The following is a 24,894-nucleotide window of genomic DNA, read 5'->3' as shown; positions in this document are numbered from 1 at the left end:
TTGGGATTTGATTTACGGTGAAAATATGGCGAGGATTTGGATTGAATCACATTTTTGACAGATGATTTGGATTTGGATTGAATCACAATTTTGGCAGATGATTTGGATCTGGACTGAATCACGTTTTTCCCGACGGAATTGGATGTGTATTTGACCAAGCTCCTTAGGGAAATGGCTGGATTTTGACTGCTGCGAAATTTGACACTGCTGGGCAGGCAGATTCTTTGTCAGTCGTATCTGAGGCAGTCTCTATAATTACGTTTTTATAAAACATTTGGCTGAATTGCATTTCACGTATGTTTGCACATGACGCAATGCAACTCTTAATGAGGAGAAGGTTTAAAAAATGTTTGGATTTGGGATGGCTTGCCTAGCATCCCGCCATCTCGGTTCCCAATGTCCCGCCGAAAGTTCAGTTTCGTTCTCACAGAAATCCCGTGATTTTTTGATTGCATGAAACAGTCTACGGACACTGTCTGTAGACTGCTTCAAGCTTAAGAGGTGGTCTGTCTGTCAGACAGACCACCTCTGAGGCCTATAGACATCTTTCCTTCCGAGCACTAAGGGTTCGTCATGCAATACTCTCACATAATCACATGGTCAGTTCGACGTTTAATTCATAATGGAATCACAGCTTTCTATGATTTCTTAGAAATGGAACGAATTGGAGAAAGCACACCACTGGGTCGCTGAGCTCAGGCAAAGTACGTTCGAGAAATGGACTACCATACACGCATTTTGTCTGTTTTGTTGGTTCTGAACTGCGACTGATGTCGCGTTCTGGTGTCCCAGAGACTGCTAAAATAAGTCCTGAAATGTGCACATGAGAACCAGTCGTATGAGGTCATTGTGTCCAGGAAGAGGAATGTGAATGTTGGCAGCCTTTTTCCATAGTGGCTTGCTTATGGTCAACTTGATGCCACCGCAGAACCTGCACCGCAAGAACGAACGACGGAATAGTCCTCTATTTAAGCGAGTGTACAGTAGATGATGATGTTTCCCCTCTCGGCTATTGGATGTCCGCAGCGGCCCGCTACCTGCTGCCTTCGGAAGTTAGCGAAACATGTATTTGCACTACATGCAAGTTCTGGAGCAGTTAAATGAGTGTTCTCTGCAGCCAGCCTGATTAAGACCGCGAAAAGAAACAGGCTGCATCCAGCTCCATTGGAGCAGCTGGTCTTTCTAAACAAGAACCTGAGAGAATAAGGCTGCTTACACGTGTTGTGCGGATGTACTATTGAGTTTGTTATAAAACAACTACGGTGTGCAGCACACAGCCATCACATTTAACGTAACATAATTCCCGACAGGTGGCTTTACCATATGTGCCGAGCAGGCGTATTTGACAAATGTTCCTCCAATATCCACGTGAAATAAAATATTAGCTTCAACCTTCGAATCGCTATGTTGGCTGTTCATACTCTCTGCTGCAGGTGACGTTTATAGGTGTTTGTACCATGTCACGGGTCTTATCCAGCGAATGCACGCATATAAGTGTATACCTTGTAGACATGGTCAGATGCATGCTACAGTTATTTTCGGAACTTTAGCCCCCAGATTCGTTGACGGATTTGATTTAGCACACCAAAAACAAATCCGGATTTAAAATGATTTGATTTGTTGCCTCAAGTTTAAATCCGGACTTGATTTGGATTTGATTTGCGGTGTTCCGAAAAACATGGATTTGATTTAAGTCCGATTTGACTCGTTAAATCCGCAACACTGCTTGACACATGGAATCACTTGGCCTGACCTAACCTCAGTCACGACGGATGCACAGTCTACGTCAACACTCTCGACAAAGGGAATACGTATTCACCTGTCCTAACCTAACCACAGTCACGACGGATGCACAGTCTACGTCAACACTCTCGACAAAGGGAATACGTATTCACCTGTCCTAACCTAACCGCAGTCACGACAGATGCACAGTCCACGTCAACACTCTCGACAAAGGGAATACGTATTCACCTGTCCTAACCTAACCGCAGTCACGACGGATGCACAGTCTACATCAACCCTCTCGACACACGGAATACGTATTCACCTCACCTCACCTCACCCACGACGGATGCACAGTCTATGTCAACCCTCTCGACACATGGAATACGTATTTGCACATCTAGCGTAATAACATTTTTAGGTCAGGCTTACAAGGCACATCTTTTTATATGGTAAAAAGCCAATTATATGTGACTATTCGTGCACTCAAGCCTGACAATCATACCTGTAAACTGAAACATCATTACCGTTAATTAAAAATCTCACATGTGCAATAACTTTAGCCTACGCATTGCACGTACGTAACATGCATGGTGCCGATCATCCGCAATCAATTTAATTAAACTTTATTCTTAAAAAATGTGCAAAATACATCATCTAGAAGGCTATACAGCATTCACACATTTTACTTGGCATTTTAATACCTCGTTGCCACAGCTGAGGTACTTGAGGTATGGTGCAAAGTGCTCCAATAGGTACAACAACTGCTATGGACATAGAATAAATGCTGCGCCATGCGGCATGAGGCTTATGAATCCTTGGGTTTAATCACCGTCCACGGACTTCCGGGACTCGCAGAAGAAGTTTGTGTTAACCTACGTGGTGTTGTCGGCAAACGTAAGGAACGCCGCTTGATCGTGTTCACCAGCTTTGTGGACGCAATGGTGGCACTGCTTTTTCTTCGTTTTGGCGCCTGTCTGGGTGGTGGTGGAGACAGCAGTGGTGCAACAAGTTTGATTCCATCACTCCTGAAAATGATACTACTGTGTCAATGCAAACACAGGCACTCGGCTCACTTTTGCGCGCAAATTGTTCCACATGAAAAGAGCTTGATCCAAACCATAACCGAGACAACTGAAGAGCTGCAGGCACAAGGTGTATCGCCACACATACAACGGAAGCCAGGGAGATGAGGAAAGTTTTGCCAATGCCAATATTTTACCTGTTTGCTTTAAAAGCATGCAAATGTGGTCTAAGTATGCTGTTTCCGGCGAGTGATTCTGCAACGTCATCAGTGGTCATGCAACAATTTGAAGCATTCGGGCCTTGATCACATGACAGGCTTAGAACCAACGGTCATTCAGAATGACATCTTTGTCTTTCTTTATATGTTCTGCATTTGTTTGCTATTTGCGAGTTGAAATTCCCAAGTCACACGCAGCAGGCTGCGGGTGCTATGTCTGCAAGTGTGGATTAGAATTCACTTACCCGCATCTACCTCTATTGGAGGTGTGTGAATATTCAAAATATTCAATACGAATCGAATATTTTCGATATACAATTCGTATTCGAAAATTTGACATTAGAAGTTTTCTAATACTACGATGAAAGATGAAAGTCACTGAAAAGGTTAGCCAGCTGTAGGACTCGAACCCACATCTTCTGGATTGCCGGTCCAGGGCTCTACCAATTGAGCTAACACGCCTTCTCAGCGACTTCCAGGGTGCATCATCTGAAGGGACAAACCAGCCACTCTCTCTCTCATCCTCCTTTCACTCTTACATTTTTGCTCACTCACATACACAGTCATACGACGGGATCGACGCAGGCGGCAACTGATGAACATGAAAGAACTGATCTTCTAAGGCTAGAACAACATAGAAGGGACAAATACATACAAAGCTTCAATTTGCCTAAGAAATTAACGATGAAAGATGAAAGTCACTGAAAAGATTAGCCAGCTGTAGGACTCGAACCAGGACTCGAGGCTCCAGGACTCTAGGACTCGAACTTAGCAATCCAGAAGATGTGGGTTAGAGTCCTACAGCTGGCTAACCTATTCAATGACTTTCATCTTTCATTGTTAATTTCTTAGGCAAATTGAGGCTTTGTATGTATTTGTCCCTTCTATGTTGTTCCAGCCTCAGAAGATCAGTTCTTTCATGTTCTAATACTATTTGTAAAAGTTCGAATATTCGATTTTTTTCTAACATCATTGCAGCTTATTACAAAGCTGTTGCCGGCTGCGCACTAGAACTTGTACATTGCAGTAACAGTGATCAACATGTATACTAGAACAGCTGGAAAGTGATGTGTGGAGCTTTCAAGGTAGGCTCAATTGTGAATGCGTCGCAGTCGCTACACGTTCGGTAACCGAAACCGAAACTGCGGTGGTGTATAGCTACCATTTCGAAGTCCGCCCCAGCCAAACGCGAAACCGCGGTACGCTAAGTCATGCATCATCAGCACAGTTGTGGCTATTTCGTGTCAGTTCGTGTCAGGCCTATAGTTCAGTGAAATTCCGGTTAAATATTGAAATTTTGTTAACGTTGAGCTGAACACCGCTCTTCACAGTGCCACTGCATGCACAGCCAAAACCCGCGTCTCAAACACATGTTTTCTGTTTCGATTTATGGTAGTCAACGATATATAATAGAATCATAGTCGCGTGCGATGACGGCAATAATAGAGGAGTGGGACGTGACAATATTTTGGCATAGTTTTTCCATCCCCGGCGCTGTGCGACCTTATGTTAAAAGTGACAACAGGGACGACAATAACGCTGCAAAGCCAATACCTTAATACGTATTCCTTATTAGCACTTGAGGCATTTTTCTAATGATCAGCGGAATACAAGTGACCAAGCTCGTGCTTGTTTTCGTGGCTTAATTGTTGCTCTTAGAAGCCTTTATCCTACGACGTGATATTCGATATTCGAAGGACAATTTAGGAGATATTTGTATTTCATTCGTATTAGAAAATTCCAGTATTCGCATACCTCTACCTTAAATACAGCATATACCCTTGATGAACTTTACAATGAGTGGGCACCCCTGACACTGTAACAGCATGAATTGTCTTATGGTAGCGCAATCTTTCCCTCGTCCTTTCATAGTTACTTCCGTGACATCAAAATGTGGTTGTATGTGCTGCACGTGCACATTGTAAAAAACAGAGTTGCTTTAAGTCACCAAGGTTTTTTTGTATATTTGTAATATTCGTATTGGATGTTTTCGCTACTTTAAATAGATTTCACATTTGGGCCTCAAAATGGGATACTTCTTACAAATATGGCAACAGTGATGTGAGCACCTATGTGTGGCCCTTTAAACAGTTTCATCTTTCTGAAACATCGGGGAACAAGGAGCAAAGTAGCTAGAGAATATAATCTCTTTTTCCGAAGGTGTCAATTGGAAATTATTGAAAAACACCTCCGCTTTACCTGTGGCCATCATACGTGCATGAACCAGAGAAAACCTTGAGGAAAAGTAAAAATTCACACTCACTTGGCTTCCTCTGCCTTTGATTGAGGTTTCTTGAAGACTTCTGGGAGGAGACTGCTTCGGTATCTCGTCAAAGGAGGCGAAAAGATGAATATCTTTGATTCCGCCTCAGGTGGTACCACAGCATCTGGAGACATTTCGTGCTTTCAACAAACTCTCCCAGAGTCAAACTCTCCCGTGCCAAGCCGTAAATACTCATTTGTGTTAGAATGAAATGTAGCACCCTTTGCATATTGGTTAAAAAAAAAAAAGTACCTAGCAAGGGAATGAGCAGAGTTTCTAAAAAGTAGAAAAATAAAGCTAGCAGCTTAATAGCAATATGTTGTTGGGCTTCTTGGTTCATATCCGAGAAAAACTGCTGACGGTGTTGTGTTAAGACAGAACACATCAAACCAGACAGAGCGCCTGTCCTGTCTTGTTCTGTGTGTCCCATCTTAACTACGACTTACTAGATTTTAATGACCATGTCATAATCGGCAACCCCTGAGGAACCCACCCACACGATCCGCTAGGAGCGCTACACATCGGACCACAAGATATACATCATGATTGGACAATGGAAATTTGAATTTTGAACGCACAGAACCGGACATACAACTACTGCAGCAGACGACAGCAACAGCTCCTATAACGTGTAAAATGATTATGATGATCAACTTTAGAAAGAAGCATCTTCCGCGGGACATCCACCGCTTGTACAAAAATACTAAAGTAAGCTTAAGTACAAAGTACTGTAGAAATTGAGGAAGCAATAACCGGGCTAACGAGCAGTGCCACCGCTAGCTTCCAAATGCTGCGCTGGGAAGGGTTATATGACATGGTCGATATAATCAGTAGGTTGTGGTCTTAACAAAGCGCCAATGAGTTGGCTCTACAATACCAGACACTTGGGGCAATCTCAACTGCTATTTGCAACTTTGCATTGTTTTCACACAGTTCGTAGCATAACTTTGAAACTGATGAGGACTGCATTGAGTAATTGCTGGGCATTGCTCTTATAGCCCATAGTTGGTTGTGAGTGGTGCGTGGCTGCATCTCGAGCAACATGAGTGTCCTTTCATAGACCTTCCAACCAAAATACATTCTGCTGTGTCTACAAGAAACACTACAGAAAAAGAAAAGGGCATCACTCACTTTTGTCACTTAGATATGCTGGAGCAGACAGCTTGAAGGTGTCTTCTCCTGAAAAATGTTGCATAGTCAAAAGGCCACCCAGGAAAAACATATGGCTTAAACGGGGAAATATCGAGCCAGACAGAACGTTTTTGCGCTTGTCTTACCAGATTCGTTAGCCTGCATCTTTTTGGTCCCGGCTTCTTTAACTGATTTGCGTCCCTTTCTTTTACTTGCTGACAATTTGTTGCTGGATTCCGCAGTGTCCAAGGACAATGTGGTTTCCTCAGGCGTCCTTTTCTGCCCCCTTGGAGACGATCTGGTTGGAGTGTGCTCTTTTGGAGGGGTTCTTCCAGGAGACTCATTCCCAGGTTGCATTTCAGGGGAACGTTTCCCCGTAGGTCCCCGTTTCTTAGATGTCCGTCTTGAATCCTTTGTATCTTCTTGGTTTTTCGTTTCTTGTTGCTCCGTGCCACACTGTTCCGTGTTACCTGTTCCGGAGGGGAACGTTCTTCCCTCCGGAGAGCCTTGCCAAGGTAAGGTCTCGTTGTCATCAGATGCACCTAATGTCCCCTCGGGGATCGTTTCTAAAAGGCGTATGCTCCTCCTGCGGGTAGAGGATCTTTCCGACCTTTTCGGTGTCTGTGCCGTCTGTGTCCGTTTCGGTGTCTGTGCCGTCGATTGTGCAACAGTCTCTGAGTCTTCTGGGATTGCCTCCAGCGTTCTCAACTGGCCTTTACTTGAAGCTCCACGTTGTGGGCTACTCTCCGGCACAGGAGAATCCCTCTTGCGCGGTGTACTCCTCCTCCTCTTTCGTATGGGGCTAAGGGGAGTCGTCGATGCAGTCTCCTGCTTGCTTGAAATTCCATCGTCTTTGCTCAGGTCAGCCACTGTTCTCGACCTGTGCACAGTGAGTTGACTTTCTTTTCTTTCGTCTTTCTGTTCTTCCGGCTGCTGTTCTGCAGGATGGTGCCCAGACATTTTTTTGTTTTTCTTACTGGGTGTTGTGGATTTAAGAACATTACCCTCATCTTCTTGCACAAAGTGCTGCTCCCTGTTGGAAGTACTGGGAGAAGCCTTTTCAGTATCGAGAACCACCGGTTGTCTTTTCTTCCTCAACGACTGTGGTGTTGAGATGGGTTTTGACCTATCCTCATCAAATTCTGCACTGTCTGCCAAGGAAGTACTTGTACTGCGCCTCCTTCTAGCACTCCTAACAGTGACATTAGATGGCTCCTCACTTCTCTGAGGTGTCGTTCTTTGATGCACGCTCGACTCGTCACTTATGCTCGTATCGAGATGCAACTGTGGCTGTGAGTGTGACTTTCTGGATGGTGACTGAGAGGTTTTTTTCGCCTTGTGTGCTTCCAACTCAACACCACCTTTCTTGGAGTGATCGGAACCGTCAATGGCTGACAACTGTGACGTCTTTTTCTCGCTCAGTTTTGGACTCTGTGCCCGTCTAGCAGAGATGTCTAGTAACCTCATACTTCTGCGCCTAGTTATCACCCTGTCATCTTCTCCCAGCTCACTGCTGAGCAATGACGTCTCTGACCTGGAGCCCATTTCTGCGGATCCCTGGCTCTGATCTCTGTCGTCTGACGCTTCACTGTAACGCCTCCTTCGGGTGACGATCGTCCTGTGGACGGTCGGTTCTTCGCTCCTGCATCTGAGCCCAATTCTTTTCCTGTCGTCTAAGTACGTAATATCACTATCAGTGGCAGTTAGTTGATTGTCTCCATTATCAGCACTAGTGTCTCCCAAATTTTGTTCACTGCTTATTTGGTTGCCAGACACTTTGCACTCCTCCTGCCTCACTAGAGACTCGTTGTCCAACTCTTCACTTTCATTCTCATGTGACTGTTGCTCCTGTTCTTCCATCCCTCTTTCTGTCTGCCCCAAAGGAAACTGCTGAGCCACAGCTAAACCGCAGTCTCCTTCAAACAATCTTTTCTTCACATCCCTGTTAGCTTCAGGTGACAGCCGTTTCTCACTGGAATCCTTCAAAGGCGTTCCTTCAGAGTCATCGTCATCGTCCCTTTTAGGGGTGGTGGGTGGTGACAAGCCGCGAGGATCTACATTAGCCATTAGCAAGTAGTCCTCACTCAAACTGCAACTAAAAGCAGCTTTGTCATACTGCGGCGTCACACTGTGAAGGACGTCAAAGACATCTTGGCTGGTAGGCATGCCTGGAATATACATGGGAACCTCGGAATCTTGAACCAACAGTGTTCCAGTATCGCATGGTGCCAATGCCGTCCCATGGTCGTCATCATGTTGATCTGCGGCAGCTTCTGCTCCTTTCCGTGGAGTAATGACCGGGAAATGCTCATCCTTTCCAGAATCAAAATCCTGTTGTTGAAGTGCAAGAAATGAAACTCCGAATGAGAAATGTCCTTGCTAGGTCACAAGACTCAATTCATGTAAATATAACTGTATAGGAGGCATACAGGGTGTCCCAGAACACGTGTCATTGAATTTTAATTAAGAAACTACGCCACATAGAATCATGCGGTCAACAGCATTTGTTCTTACTAGGTCTTTGCCACCTCCTGATGTGCATGTCTTGTAACCTAAGTTTAATAATGCAAATTTTTGCAAACTGAACTCAGAAATTTGCCAAGTAAAGGTCGCTTTTTTACCCCACCAATGTGAAGGGCGTGCCAAATTTACTCAAATTAATGATAATTTGAGTGGTTGTAATCTCGTTAGCCTCTGTTTCCACGTCATCTGCTAACAGCTATCATTCATTGAAATTTGAAAAACAGGTCTCGCTGCCACTCAATTCTTCAAGCACCCCCAGAACATTCTGAAAACAAGATTTTCGTTTAGTTGTAAGGTTCCTGCAGGAGGTAAAGCTAACTTATTTTTTTTACACAAAATATTTTAGTAGTAGGCACACAGAACTTGGCCTAGCACAACAAATCAGATTTTATATTCTGAACAAGAGGAATGGCTTCAGCCCCTCACGAATGTAATGGTACCAAACACTGGAATTATTAAGGTAAAGGTCAAGAGAGATCGGTGATAGTGAACGTGGTTGGATGAAAAACGCATAGAAACTGAGAAATCACCACTGAAAGGGAGAAGTCAGCCAGAAACAAGTATACTGCATAAAGTTTGGCAAGCATCAGAAATACCGTATATGCTCGCATATTAGACGCACTCGCGTATAGAACGCACGTCCAACTTGAGCACCCATTTGTGGTCGCTTATAATTTATCTTGAGTAGAGTTTGTTGTTGGGCCAATTGGTGCACATCAGTAAGGTAATGAGCGCAAAACACTAAAGAACATGAGAGAACTCCTCTCCTGTTAGTCTTCAGTGACCTTACTTTTTATCTGTCTACCGTTATAGTCGTACAAACTATGGCATGCAGGTGACTAACTATATTTATCAGCAAATTTTGCAAAACTATGAGCCACTTGTTTACATCTTTTCTGACATTTCCTGTATGCAAAAGAACAAGCAGTACTGAATGCAGGTATGTTGACCTCTGTAGGTTAGTTCACTGGAAAAAGGGCTATTGTTCTGTTGACGTTAAATGTTGTAGGCATTAATCACACTTGCCGTTAAAGCTGTTGAAAAATTTATGTTGTTCTGTGAACTATCGTAGTTAAAATCACTGACTGCTTGTAGAGAACCAGGTTCCTCATCAGGGATCCTAATCCCTTTTGTACCTGGCCCTCACTTCCTTGGGAAGTAAAATAACATGAAAAAGCAATAAACAAGCTAAAAACAAAGACATAACGGAAAAAGGCCTATCACACACACCTATAAGAATGGCTTACTGGGATTCATCTATTTATGCAGCATTAGGAAGTATATAACTTATTTTTTATCAATAAAATTAGAGGGCAACTAACTACATGCACAACAGGTAACAGACATTTATTTAAAGAGCCCTTAACACCTTCCCCCATATTAAACAAAGAATTTCAACCTTCTACAGATTCAAAACTGTATGTAACACATTCTCTTGCTTCTTTTACCGACTCAAGTTGTTCCACATTCTATTACTACTGTCAAAACAACATAATTTTCTATACAATGACTTGACTCAACCGTGTTTTGCAGAATGGCTTCAATAATTAGGAGAAAGGGGAGAAAACTTTATGGAAAGTTTCCACCCATGTTAATGCTTAGAATGTGCACTCACTATTTCCATCGTACTCTTCTCACTTGAGATGACCCTTGCAGGCTCGGCTTCTGGGGCTGTAGGAAAACCAACACGCAAATAATTTGGAAACATTCCAGAAATTAAAAAATCCACTTTTGCTTTTTTGTCACACTGTGTCAGGCTCCAGATAAGGCCACATGTTTCTGGGTTTAACCATATTTTTACCCATATTTACCCCAGAATAGACAAGTGATGCCAGGAGAAAAGAGACATTTGCGAACAGCCGAAAAAAATCCGACTAATCGTGGTAAAGAAAAAAAAAAAGCACCTTATGCGAAACTCCTCCATATCTGTGGAGTATCGCCCGTGGAAAGTGTATCGCCCACTTATTGGTTTCATCAGACAAGCCAATCCAGTTCCAAGCCCTAACCTGTATCCATATCCAGTATAGCAGTACCTCTAGAAATCTGCAACTAGTGAGCTGATGGTTTGTTTTAACTGCACATAGGCGAGGCAAAGTTGGCAGGTGTAGACCTTGGCATTTGTTTGCAAGTACTTGATGGGAGGAAGCCATCCTTGTCGCCATAAAAAGTGCCTTATGTTGGAGAACTGAGGTGATATAGGAGCAAGTTCCTTAGTGTTATTCAGAAGCAGCTTTGTATTGTGGGACTGCCTAACAGAACTACTGGACCAGCTCAAAGGATCCGATAGGAAAGCTCTTGAACCTGCAGTTTCAGATCAACCTCATTCAAGAAAAGCTGCATAGAATTCTACATATTCCATGGTTGTGGCCTTTATAGCTAATTTACATATTTGTACTATAGGCTCTGTACTATTGTATATGTGCTATAGTCCAAGTAGAAAGGGCATCCCACACAATCAGTGACAGAAACAAAAATGCAGTGCATGTCTGGGGAAAGGAGGACAAGTGCATTTGCTATGGTTGCTCCGGTGGTATTCCATTCATAGCCTATTCTACTACGTGGCGAATCAGAGAGTTATAGACAGTTAGCTTTACAGTTGAATTTGCATTACGCCATCAAGATCAGGACATATGATGACACCCAAATTTGTACTTGTACACTCTGCCCAGACGGATAGTGCGAATGGGCCTGATTACACACTTATTCTTTATTTATTTTTTATATTTTTTTACTGGATGCTGTCATGCACTTATGTTTCTCAATATTGAGAGGGAGTTGTCATAATTAATTTCCTTTAGTTAACATCATCTATTGAAGGGGACACTCTACAGTCATCTGCCTCATGTGAACAGGGAGGGAGGGAGGGAGAGACACAACTTTCAAACAGCTACACCTAATATTTGTGACTGCCTAATTTGCACGATTTTAATAATGCAGATGCAGATGCGATCTGTACTCAGAGAATCTAAAAAATATATATTTCTTAAAAACGTAATGTGCATTTATTTGACCTTAATAGTGTGGCAAAAGATTGGTGTACCAAGACCTCTGTCCAACAGGAAATACAAATGAGCAAATCAAGAGCACATTGTAGAAACACGAAGCCAGCCTCTCAGAGAAAGTGTAGAATCATCTCAACTGCGGAACAACTAAATAATTGCCCATTAAAAATAAAGTTAAACCTAGGAGTGACCTTTGGGCCATTTTTGTTCAAGATCCCCTTAGAAGTCTATAAAGTACACACATGTAGTGCACAGTTAAGAATTCATTTACCTTAAAACTCAAAATCAACAATCTCATGTAATGACAATTATATACTGGGGCTTTGCAAAGTACTAATAACGAATGATCCTACGCACCACTTTCTGCGTGTGCAACCTTCTCGACGATTAGTTCCGGGGAGCTTTCCACATCTTCTGGCAGCTCTGTGACATCACTGAGGCCTCCTACCGGCAACGAAATACTTGGACTAGAGGACGCTCTCGAGGAATGTTGGGCAGCTGACTCCTCCATCCAGGATGCCGGAGCATCGTCCCCATGCAGCTCCATTGCAGAGTTGGCATTGTCACTGTTATCATCAGCTGTCACAAAAGACAGCCTGCTCTGGTCCTCCACCATTGCTTCAAGGTCCTTGTATTTTAAGAAATATAATCAAAAGAAATTGCATCCCACTATCACAAAAATCACTGAATGTAAACACAATCTCAGTATACGTTCGATGTGACCCAGTCCTGCTACCAGGATACACATGAAAAGGACTCACTGAGCAAGGTGTGCCAGTGTAGCTTCCCTCCGGCATGTCTGCAAATTGAGAAAGGAAGCAGCTGACACAAAATGGCAAAAGATTCCTCTCGTTCATTTTACCCAAGAGGTTTACACAGAATGTTTCACGAGCTAACAAACATAGACACATTGCTTTTGTTAGCTCTTGGATGTCAGTTCAAGCATGGAACAGCCCCAACAAGCCCATGTGATCATTTTAACAACATACATAGACACGATGTAACGTGTTTTTGCAAGGCACAAAGGGGTGCAAACATAGAGACTGGTGGGAAAAGCTCAGTAATCTGCATCTTAGTTGATGTCGAAAAACATTGGATCATAGCTGTGCTATACTGCAAGCTTTTAAACGTACAACTATGTCTGGAGCTGCATAGCAGATGAAAGCCATAATCATACATCTGTTTTGTTTCACTATTCTTAAGTTTGATTCTGCAGATGTAGGTGAATCAATTCTTTGACCATGAGTAATGGGCAGTGATAGGAACTGTACGAGATGTGATCCTTGCATATGCTTCACAGCGATGGTATCTGCCACAGAAAATGTTTTGTTCTTTGGCTGATGCAAGTTGTAGGCCAAGGAAAAAAAACAGAGACAAACACCGACCAAAGTTCGCTCAAGAGAGGGTCCCAACATTTCGAAGCCTACTGGCTCCTTCTTCAGGGGTGACCATTTGAAGCCAGGGAAGGCTGCTCTTATACGCGAGTGCCGAGTGCTCTCTGTTCTGTCTATCACATGGCAAAGGCCGTTGATGTACAGACAGGGCAATGTTCCTATTGACCGGTTAATATTTCCGGATGTTGATTGAATGTGCCATCACTTTGCAACGTTATCTGCCTTCCCGAAATCAATGACGTGGTCTTTCACCTGACAGTGTTCAGCTAAGGCGCTTCACTCCATGTCGTTTTTGTGTTGTTGCACTTTGCGCTTTGCGGAAAGTTTGTAGTTTCTCCGATGTAAGCGGCGTCACATTGTGCACACGGAATCTTGTACATGACGCCTTGAGTTTTCTATTTAGGTGATGGTATGAAATGTCCGAGTGTTGCTACTGGTTTGTGACTGACGGAAATCGCTTCTTGCGCTAAAATACGTGCCAGTGCTTCACTAATATTTTCCACATATGGTACGGTGATACGATTCGGCTGGGATCGGGGTTCCTTACTTGAGAGCGTTTGTTCAGAGTTCCGATTTTGGCGGAGGGAGATTTTCTCAGCAAATTTCTTTTTATAGCAGTTTCGTTGAAGGTCCGTCATTATTACTGGAAAAAAAAACTGGATTTGTGCGAAACTCCAGTACTTTGTGGAGCTTGTGTCACCCCTTACTGTCACCCCTGACGAATGACTCTGCTCTTTCGACATTGTGTCTCAATTCACCAAGGTGCCGGTACCTCTGGTGGTTTCGACAACACGGATGGCACTCGAAAGGGACACCGATCTCAGTTCAAGGCAGTTTTTTTAATTATAAGGATTACGAGCCAAAATGTCAATGAGAAAGTTGTAGTGGGCAATACAACGGTACTCCACGTAGTAGTAACCGTCCACATCGCGCCAATCGCATCCTTCGACCCAATCGGATTTCCGAGAAATTCTGTGCCAAACTAAACACTCCGTGAAATTTTATGGAATCGCGAAAAAACCAGGGCCTTACAAATTGTTGCCCATCACCAGAGCATGTTGTTTCTGCACGGAAGCAGGTAACGGCTGTTCACGTGGAAACTAAGTGCGCTTCATTTTCTCTGTTAAAAAAGTGTCTGCAGTTTTGGTCTATTGGATTATTCAATCTGTATTTGTATTCGATTCAAAATTATTTGTATTCAATTCGGTAGCTTTCAATATTCGATTCAAGCTTGAAAATCACTGTTCGCATAGCCCTAGTATTTTGTACGGAGACTGAACAGAAGAACAGTTTCTTTCCACTAGAATAGGAACCTTGAGGAAAGGAGAGCACAAAACAAAGGCCGGTGTTTTCCTTTTCGCATCTCTCCAGCTCAAGGTTACTATTCCAGTACAAATGTTCACCAGCTCCCTGCCATTTTTTAGCTTTAGTGCAACATATCACTCAACATTCTGTTCAAAGTATTACTTTGATCCAGATCCAAGCGAAGAATCATAGAAACAAACTTACCCCTTTGACTGCTCATGTTCAAGTCGGCCACTGGAATACTATTCAAAACAGCATTCAGTTAGTTTGTGCAGAGAAATAAAATTCCACAACTCTCATTGTTGAAGGTGTGAGGCACTACTCCCTCAAACCCAGCACAATATTTACAATGTTGTAGCTGCATGTTTGTTGCTTTTGTGAGGAGGTTTGATTTGATTTGGGTTTTTCTGGGGCATTAGCTACTAAGGCCTTTTGTGAGAAGGCTTCCCATAATAGGGGTCCGATATTTTCGGGTAAAACCACACAATATCTGGCTTCAAATTGCTTCATGTTTTCCCTGGATTATTCTTGTTTTTTAAATGTCGTGTCAGCGCTGCAAAGCAACTGTAGCTATGAGCAGCTGGAATCCCCACAATGATTCATACAGCAAACTGTGTCAGCAAGCCTTCAATTGCCATCGAACCTGCCATCGCTGACCTGCTTAACCTATCTTAACCTCGCTCCCACCCTTTTATTGTGCTCTCCCACGCAGAGGACATAAACCCTCATTGCTGGTTTGAGCCTTGTGTGTCCTGTTGTTCCGTCATCCATCTTGTCTCTACCCCAGACTCGGGGTAATGTCTCAATCAATTAGCTTATACCAGCTCGCTTGCTTTAGGTCACTTTGTCGTACATCCCTGCTTATTTCACTACGCTTCATTCCGGCTGCAATTCCGCTGCATCAATACATGCAACAGCTACAGCACTGCAAGCTCAAGAACAGGACATGACAAACATGGGGAACAACTGTCCTCCCACAGTGGATGAAGCACTTTCTCACAGCAGGGTTGAGTCTGTGAGAGCAGGGACAATTCTGTACAGAATAACCCAGGAGTGGCGCAACATTTTGTGTGAGCCGCTTTGGCTACTACTTGTTCAAAACAGACACAGGGAAAGATTGACATACTTGATTTCAGAAGGCGAAGAGTCAGTGACAGCAAATCGTAGCTTCCTACTTGTTGTATCTATCAGGAAAGAAAAAAAAATATACAAAATTCAAAAAATTGACAGATCATCACTCATTACAGTGCAAATGTTGGAAACAATTTGAAAAGCGTCTCAATAATTTCAAGTTTGCAACATTGTGGTGATAAGCTACTAGCTCTAAAATGGAAAATTCAATGTGCCAATGAGGGTTGACACTCCTGGCAGACGAGTATCAATTAGCTTGAAAGTAATCCTATTGGGAACACGAAAAATAAAGTTAATCTGAAGTGGACGTTACACTGGAAAACCCTTCAAGCAAAAAATAAGCTGCAAATTACAGAGTGTAAGTGGCTTAACACCTACCGGGCGTAGAGCATGATATTTCTGGAAGTGGGGGCGTGGGCGGAGGACTGGTACCAATCGTCATGCTGCCTCCCTGGGTTGCACAGAGGAGTCGTGACTTGAGAATGGAGGGAGGAGCAGGGTGGGGTGTCAAACTACAAACTTCGTGGATGGAGCGTTTCGTTGGGGGAGTGTGGAGTACGGACAGTGCATCTTCTAATATTGTTGAAGTCACATGGCTCTTCCTGCAAAGTTGCATGTCATCAGAGCTGCTATTCAACAAGCTATAATCACATCAGGAACTATCAGTGAAGAAACAGAAAGCATCACAGCTTTAATTGTAACCGCAACATATTGATCACGATAGACAGCAATGACGACAAGGCCTTATTATTTCATGATCAGATTCAACTGACATCATCTGCACCTTCTAACAGTCCTGCAATATATATTATGTGCACACTCTGTCAAACGGCCAATGTTTTCTCGATACAGTGTCGATGTTGTTAGAAGACAAGGTTGCCGAGTGCGCAGTTTGGTAGGCTTAAAAGAACGACCTGGCCACTGCCTCCGTTCCAGAACGAGGAGAGCTTGAAACACAGAATTTTTTTCTGCGTGCTATTTGATGAACACCTCAGCTGGATTGAACATGTTTGTTACTTAAGAAGAGAAACTGCGAAAGCAGCTGGTATGATATGCAGAGTCCGCGACACCCTTCCTAGCAAAGTCAAGCGTATGCTATATTTTTCTTTAATTCATTCCAAAGTGTATTATTGCCTGTTGGTATGGGGTACGGTGGCATTTACTCATTTATCTAGCCTGTTGAGAGTGCAGAAAAAAGCCGTTCGTGCAGTCGATAGTGCTGGGCACTTTGTCAGTTCTGGACCACTGTTTAAAAAATATAATATTCTTACTGTGACGCAGCTTTTTACCTACAAGTTGTTAGCGATGATCTTTTGTGGAGTGTCTGAAAATCGAGAATCCTTTTCTTCATCCTTCAGTTTGAGTGCTCACTCTGTGCCTTATCTTCTTCGACATTCATATAAATTACGAGTTCCCACTGGCCGTACTAACTACTCTCATGATAAGATAAGTGTGTTAGTAGCTAAGTATTACAATGAATATTGTAACCAATTTTCTAATGTTTCTCTTGCTGTGTTCAAGAAAAACATAATGCGGACGTTGATGCAATGATCACCTTACTCTTTTTTTATTCCCCCGTTGTGCATCTTTAACTGTTTATTTTTATTTATTTATTTTTTTGCATTTTAGTTTGTGTTACTTTGCGTGTAACCCTTGTGATGTTGTCCTGGTGTTCTCGCCTAGACAGGGATTTGGTTCCCTTTTGCGTTGCACCAGAAAACAAATAAACAAGCATAAACAGAAACATGCCCCCTCTGTTTCAATACCACAGAAATAACGTAACAGCCGCCAGGGCCTGATGCAGCGCCACGAGACTGCTACAATAAACAACCCGTTACAAAAAACATCACAGATGTTGTAATGTAATCACACGTGACAACGGTACAACACTGGACTTGAGACACTGTGTAGGGAAAACGATTGTGCCGCACTGCCTACGATACTTGCCAAGATGGGCAGACCTCAAAATCTTCATTTTGGAGCCTTATCTTTTAAAAAAATAACTATCGACGATTTTTCAACTGCTTCCACCACTTTTTGGACACTAGGTTTCCATGCGTGTTGGCAAGAAAACAATAGGAGGGGGTCAACCGAATGAACCACATGAATTTACCCCGAGTTAAAATCCATTTGGATTTTCCTTTAAGTCACCTCTGAGTGCGATAGTTTGAACACGTTTCACACAAAGGGTTTGGTTTCTGAGATGATCAGCTATTTGGGCAGCATCACAGGAATGTCATTCGTCCCATAAGAGTTAATATACAGGGTCTCACCCTATAAAAGTCTACCCGTGCTGGCATGCCGTGCTCGCCAATTACTCAATGCAGGTGGCAAATTGTGTGTCTACAGATAAAGCTCATAATGACATTCAATCATTGTGAATTTCAAAGTGACTGAGAACCACAGCACAAAGTTTTAACGCAAAAAGTGTGATGGCGATAGTCAAAACAACAAAGATGGTGGTGTTGCGAAGCACAGGAAAGACGCTGCTCCCCAGAGGACGACCTGTCAGCTGTCGCTTTGGCGGAGACGTCTGCATGTTATGTTATTTCACTGTCTTTCAGTACGCAGACGACACCCCTTTTGGCTGTCGTCTGCTAATACAGCGATCATCAATGGTAGCTTTAAAGAAATGCAGGACTTTGCTTACTACATTCATACACTACAAGGTATAAAACTGAATCATACATATATAGTTACTCAACTTCTTTCACTGAATAAAGTAGCCCTTTTATCAAAATTTTTGAATTTTCGGTCTCCTTCATTATTCAGACAGCACAACTGCTGCTTCGGAGTGCTTCAGACTTTTGCACGACCACGGTCCCGAAAATCAGTTGGCGATTGTATGCCAAACAGCCTTTCTTCTTTTTTAGGGAATTCAATTTTGCTTAATTGCTGCTCCTCCAAACAAAATCCTGTCTTGTGGAATGGGTTTCAGTTTGTTCCACGTTTCGTACAAAAATTTTGCCAGGTGTGCGATAGAGACAACAGACAAGGATTGCTTTTTGAGACAACTTGACTGACCTTCTCTGTATTTCCTCAGTCACCTTGGGTGTCTTGCAGGGCAGCTGACTGTCACGTGATAATGGTGTGCTAGTTGCCGTCGGCCTTGGGAACAGTACCTTCTGTCTCCTGCAAGATACCACATTAACGTGCAGTACTAGTACTGCTATGCAAGTAAGTCCTTCCTCCTGTTTGTCGAGACTGTCATATCACTGGTTAGACTAGGAATAAAAGCTGAGCCACGACACTAGTATCAATTGTATGCCAGCTAGCAATATGTCGATAAACAAGTATAAAACAACCAAATATAACTACGTATCACATGTACAGCAATATAAAAACATTGTCTATGCTGTTCGCAGATGTATAAAATGCGAAAACGTTTCTTTTACCTTTTTTCCACATTGTTTACTCATAGGAAGAGGTAAGTGAATACTGAAAATTTCAGATGTCACATGATAGGAAAAAGTAGTAATTTGCATTAATTAAGGCCAGAAGACTAGCGTTGTCACAGTGGTGTAGTGCTGCTTCTTAGAAAAATGCCCCAGGGCACTCACTTGAAAAAAGGATGCACTGGCTCACCATGGCTTACATGCTTATCTGCACATGTACAGATAAATTATTTTTATTATAAAACAGTAAACGTCTCATGAAGCAAAGTGAAAACTATTTACACTTATGCAATCCTCCACATATTTCATATTGTGGACACAGGGCACCTGCAGTGGTATTGCAAGTGCTAGTGAAACACACAGACAGAATGTAAGTAAACAGCAATGATATCTTGAGAATGTGAGATCTCAGCTTACAGGTTATCAAGGAGGAAAACGAGGGTAGCATGTGCTCTCTTCTTGTACTAGTAACGCTTTCCGCAACTGACTCGTGGCTGTCGTCACAGTCAAAAAAAGGAATGGATCCAGTTGGTACCAAAGGGACTCAACTGAACCAATATCAAAACTGATTGGACTTCCCAATTCCAGCTGGTAATTTATAAATAAACTGAAAAGTCTATGTGGGCACTCAATTGGGCACAACAGGCCCAAAAGATCATCACAATTGGGAACTTCGGAAACCAAATGGGCTCTAGATGGAATGTTCCTCTCCCAACTGGCAATCCCAATTGGTAACCCAAGTTTCAATTCAACTCTAGATTGAAGGTTCCTTTCCCAATTGGTAATTCAAGTTCCTTCAACTCACATTAAAAAAATCAAATCAAAGAGGACTTTCAGTTGGATTTCAAAGGGATTTCCCTAGGACAGAGTCGGATATTCATCTTAGCAGGAAAGTTTCTTTCAGTCGGTTCACATTCACCTCTGAATTCCACCTAGTCTAAGTGTTCCATCATCCTAGTGACTTGTGGGGTATATATACTGCACGTCAGAAATGAAACTCGCCAGAGCTGTGTAAGCTACTCAAAACAAGTTACAATTACAGTTACATGACCCCGAAAGCAGGTCAATTACAAGTAAACATGCCAGAAAATGGGACTGAGTGTAATAATTACTGAATGTAATTAAGTTACTCTTGGGTTACTTAGGCTGTGTCGCAAGGCTTCCCAATATTCCCAGTCCAACTTATGAGAGCAAAAGGCAGACAACGCTATTACCTGTTGTCTTGTCTTGTCTGAAGAGCAGCTGTTGAAGATCCAACAGCAAAGCGCAGTCCCTCTACCCCACTGGAAACCTCCTTCGGCAGAACTTGCATCGGGCTTGACAGGTGCACTTCTGAAGTACATGTTCAAAGTGCATGCATCAGATGAATTCTTCTCTCATGCATTGTGTAAACAACAAACTCAGAGGAGCTCAAATTCCAAGGACTGGCATATCAGGAACGTTCCTTATACATGGAAAAATAAAACACAAATAAAATGGTGACAACTAGACCTTGCTCCAGTTGGCAATGGTCTGCCTTTCTCTCTATCAAATGGCATTTTATTTGCTGCAGAAGTCACCACAGCCAAGAGCAAAGCAATACCTGACTGCCAGTAAGATGTTGCTGTGCTTTTAGTGCTTGTTCAATCTAATGGTACAGTTGAGCATGTTTATAACGATACTAACACGAGATGTGATTGTTATATCAGGGTATCGCTATGTAGGAACTTCCACAAAATCGCCTCAAGTACAATGTTGAATGTCACTGCACATGCATGCAGCATGTTACGTAAAGGCTTTTCTAAAGACCGTGTGAGAGTCAGATCAATGTTCTAGTTAATTCTTTGCCATCCACAGTTCTAGTCATCATCATTCTCACTGTTGGAACTGTGCTCGACATCAGAACATGTCTAGGGGCAATTTGTTGACATGTTGTGAAGCAAGTTTCTGCCAACTTACAATTTGGAAAGCACCATACTTCGCAATGAGGTTTTGCATCAGTACAAGATCCTTCAAAGCACGCTGAACTACAAGACAAGCCCTTCCCGCCATCGAACCGCGCAGCAACTCCCCAAGAGAACCATGTGGAGAGGGAGCAACCTCCATTACTTCTTGTGAGCGTGTGTACATTAATCTCCATCAGTTACAAACGGTTAAGCCCATAATTTTAATATTCCTGAGACTATGGCTCTTCAAAGTGCCGCCATCCTTTGTTTTTGATAAAAATATTGATCTTGCACATCAATTTTCACGCTTTTTACCAGCCACCAGAAGAATTTTGATTGCACTACACAAACATGCGCTTTCATGATCACCGTCCCATGAGTCTTATTTACATGTACTTGAGTAGGTGAGGCGACGGAAACCAGCAATTCTTTCTTTGTAAAACCAAAGTCCCGCAGAATGGGTAACAAAGTACAGGCCCTGGAATTTTCTACAAACGAGTCTCACAAAGCCACAGCGACATAGCGAGCGCAATTTAGTGTAGCCTTCTACCTATGAGAAAATGTGAGCGTGTGCCATTCCTGGCTGTCCTTCAGATCACTGCTTAGGCATTCAGCCTCTGGGAACATCTTGCAGAATCAGTTGGGCATACAAACCTTGCATGGCCACTCTACGGAAGGTGCTCGACGAGCGAGAGACGGAGGGGACGAGATCCGCAAAGTTCTGCACCAATGCCAGGACGGCTGCATACATCCCTCCTGACACCTGCGAAGTAAATATCCCTAAGAACCTCATCTGTTTATAACCACAAGCAATTAATGTGATTGCTTTAACGTACAACTTTCGCTTTCACAGCATCAGACGCAGGGCTGAATAGCTCACAGGAAGAACAGGATTACAGCATGCAGCTACAAGTTTCACTAATACTGTCGTTTTTTTGTTTTTTTTCTTTTTTCATAAAAGTAATTTTGAGTCTTGAGAAGTACGACGTCACAGGCATGCTTGGGCAAAATTAACTCACGCTTAATGTAGCTAATAAGCTAAGCACCAGTGAGCGAACAAAGAGCTGAGCTGAGCTGAGCTGAGCTGAGAGAGACAATCCCCCTCCACGCTGACGTCACAAGACCCTTCTTGACATCCTCAGCAGTTACAATGGCACCCACAGATGCTACATGGATGGCATTATTGACGTCCAAACTGTATGCTTGGCAAAATTTCCTCGTGTCAACTTCCTCCCCTCATCACCTTTCCAAAGAGCCTTCACCGCACACAGAGTTGTTGAAAAAGGAAGAATCCTACTCTTGAAGGCCTCAGAAGGCTCCTTGGAAAGACCAATGTGGGGTGGCTGGGATGGCACCTACTGGACTGCATCGAGAAGAGAGTCTCTAGAACTGAACGGGAGTCGCTGCCACAGGGACGATGTGATTTCTGCCCACCAAGAGTAGACTCTCTCTCTCTACTCTCGAGAGTAATAAATAAACAAGCACAATCTTGGTGAACCCCAAATTACAGTGCAATACCGTTAATTCCAAATCAAAAGGGATCAATTTTTTTTTTAATAAAGCCGAGTTTCAACTAAAGGCAGCCGCTCCGAACGAGTGCTCGATGCGTTGGCGGCACACAGGGGCGACGGAAGGGAGGTCGCAGGGGTTACCGTAGACATGCTGAATTTGTGAGGGGGCACAAATTCATACGGAGGTGAGGCGCCAAAGTGTTATCTCCAGTGCCACATGTGAATAAAATGCCATAAACCCTTTTTCTGAATCGATCAAATTGCAAGCATAGTCAAGGCTTTGTCGACTCATGCAGTACAATTCATGATGACATGACCCGAAAGTGTTCACGAGTTATAAGATGTTTTACACTTTTCGTCATTCAGACTTCAGACTGCCTAGAATTTTTGGGACCTGGGCATGGATTGGGTGGCGGTGGGGGATGGAATGGTGTGCTGAAATTGGGATCTGGGGTCCACCTGAATTCAGTACATTGCTCTTAAACAGCAGTCTTAAAACAGTGAGTCTTCTTGCTTTGCCTACCACAACCGTTACAATGATTCTTTCCTCTGGCACAAACATCGCCTATATAGTAATGGTCCTATACGGTGTATTCACCTACGCCACACGCACGAAGTTCCTTCCACTGCTGGTCACCTTTCGTGGTGGCAGCATTGAAAGATGACCAATATGCATGATTTTTCAATGCGGCAACCATAGTTTTTGTAAAAGAAAATGTGAAAACGACAATGACCAAGTGTCTTGGGGAAAAAAGAAGATCGACGTCCAAGCATTCCAAAACTTTCCTCACAATAACGAGACCTGGCTCCCTCACAGAGTCTATCAGCCTATGTGCTTAAACGTAGTATGGAATGCACAGAAGTTTTAAGGTTTGCAGATTTTTAAGGTTAAGGGTTTTAAGAGCAATCATCATTCAAGTGTTCGTTTTCAAACAAACGCTAGATCAACTCGAGAGATCCACTGAAAGAGTGACCACCACCATGGGGGCAAATGCGTTTGTTGGACATCATGTAAATACACCCTGTAAGTCTGTGGCTCCCAAACTGTGGGTCGCAACACCCAGGTGTGACACGAAGCGACCCGCAAATATATTTTTAAAAAAATGCCATGCCGTGCCCTCTATTCTGCATTACCAAACTCCGGGCAGCAGACCCGGAGGTTTCTCATAAATAAAGCACTCGCACGCAGGATACGAGATGCTCTCAATGCATCACACACCCTCGCTTTCACGCCTTTCTTGTGCACAAGGGAAAAATTCTATGTCGTGAGGTCCACTCACTCCCACTAAACGCCACAGCTTCTGAGTCTATCATGGCATACACGGACATGGTGCACCGCGCAGTGGCATCTTCTCCAATTAGAACGGATACACAACGGAAACAGTTTTGTGTGCATTGTTGGTGAACAAAGCATGCAGTAGTGCAAGCATGCAGTTGTGCAAGACATTTTGGAACAGAGAACTTGCTCTGAATGTAACTCCAATGCCATGTCAATGTATCGTATTGGCCAACAATGACAAGATTGGAAGACGTCCGGCATTGCGACGAGGGAAACCGGGAGAGGGGGGGGGGGGGTCGCAATGAGGTCGTTCACATTTTTATGGGCCGCGGGGCTGCAAAGTTTGGGAACCACTGCTATAAGTGGTAAACAGACTTGACACTCAATAAGTAAACATTTCTGTGATATGACAGCAGCGCGTGGCTGGATACTACCGGGACGATGGGTAGGCGGGTGGGGAAATCTTGTTCGAATAAACTATCTTGCACGTTCATACGTTGGAATTATACCAGGCGTTTTCTCCCATTGATGCATACACGATTTTGATGGGAGCACCAGTTGAAATTGACATGACTGCGCTGTATCAAGCTCCAAGGGTTCTTTCTTGGAAGCATGTAATGTTCACCGATGGCATTTATATTTGTTGTCTTCGGGGCGTCTACCAAATTGCAGCCTTCAAATTCCCTCGCATTTCCAGGTTTTCACTGACTACCAATTCCCTGACCAAAACAAAAGGGTGTACCTCGAAATAAAGTGACCCAAACCCCCAATACAAACTGTGGACCCCCAATTTCACGAGCAGGGAAAATGCCAAATTGGACTAACCTGGACATCGAATGCAACTTGGACTAACCTGATAATGAACTAACCAACATGCTGTGCTGGTGTGTCCGCCCGCCTGACGGCCTCTCAAATGTGGTTTCATTCGCTAAAATCACTTAGATAGATATCGAAAGCTCGTGAGCCTGACAGGTGCTTTAGTGATACCAGATTTTTAAGCACGGCACATCATTTCACAAAGCAAGAGAACTTTTTTTTTTTTTTCGAGATTGTGAAACCGGGAATTCAGG

At 43.3% G+C, this 24,894-nt stretch overlaps 1 protein-coding gene across 3 annotated transcripts in view; it reads right to left on the bottom strand.

The window, feature by feature from the left end:
• Positions 1 to 2,332: 2,332 nt before the first annotated feature.
• LOC135394198 (protein ELYS-like) overlaps positions 2,333 to 24,894 on the bottom strand; it is a 64,654-nt gene continuing 42,092 nt past the window's right edge. For all 3 annotated transcript variants that reach the window (XM_064624805.1, XM_064624806.1, XM_064624807.1), the window contains 13 exons: positions 21,689 to 21,797; positions 20,324 to 20,441; positions 18,739 to 18,846; positions 16,093 to 16,316; positions 15,710 to 15,767; positions 14,788 to 14,825; positions 12,646 to 12,683; positions 12,242 to 12,512; positions 10,498 to 10,553; positions 6,506 to 8,690; positions 6,360 to 6,407; positions 5,229 to 5,352; positions 2,333 to 2,750 (listed from right to left, as the gene is read on the bottom strand). In XM_064624805.1, coding sequence (XP_064480875.1) covers positions 2,531 to 2,750; positions 5,229 to 5,352; positions 6,360 to 6,407; positions 6,506 to 8,690; positions 10,498 to 10,553; positions 12,242 to 12,512; positions 12,646 to 12,683; positions 14,788 to 14,825; positions 15,710 to 15,767; positions 16,093 to 16,316; positions 18,739 to 18,846; positions 20,324 to 20,441; positions 21,689 to 21,797 — 3,597 coding nt within the window. In that variant the 3' untranslated portion in view covers positions 2,333 to 2,530. The remainder of the gene's footprint in view (positions 2,751 to 5,228; positions 5,353 to 6,359; positions 6,408 to 6,505; positions 8,691 to 10,497; positions 10,554 to 12,241; positions 12,513 to 12,645; positions 12,684 to 14,787; positions 14,826 to 15,709; positions 15,768 to 16,092; positions 16,317 to 18,738; positions 18,847 to 20,323; positions 20,442 to 21,688; positions 21,798 to 24,894) is intronic.

The sequence above is a fragment of the Ornithodoros turicata genome, chromosome 5 (assembly GCF_037126465.1).
Source record: "Ornithodoros turicata isolate Travis chromosome 5, ASM3712646v1, whole genome shotgun sequence".
NCBI classification, from domain to species: Eukaryota; Metazoa; Arthropoda; class Arachnida; order Ixodida; family Argasidae; genus Ornithodoros; species Ornithodoros turicata.
This window is presented reverse-complemented; position numbering and strand designations above follow the sequence as displayed.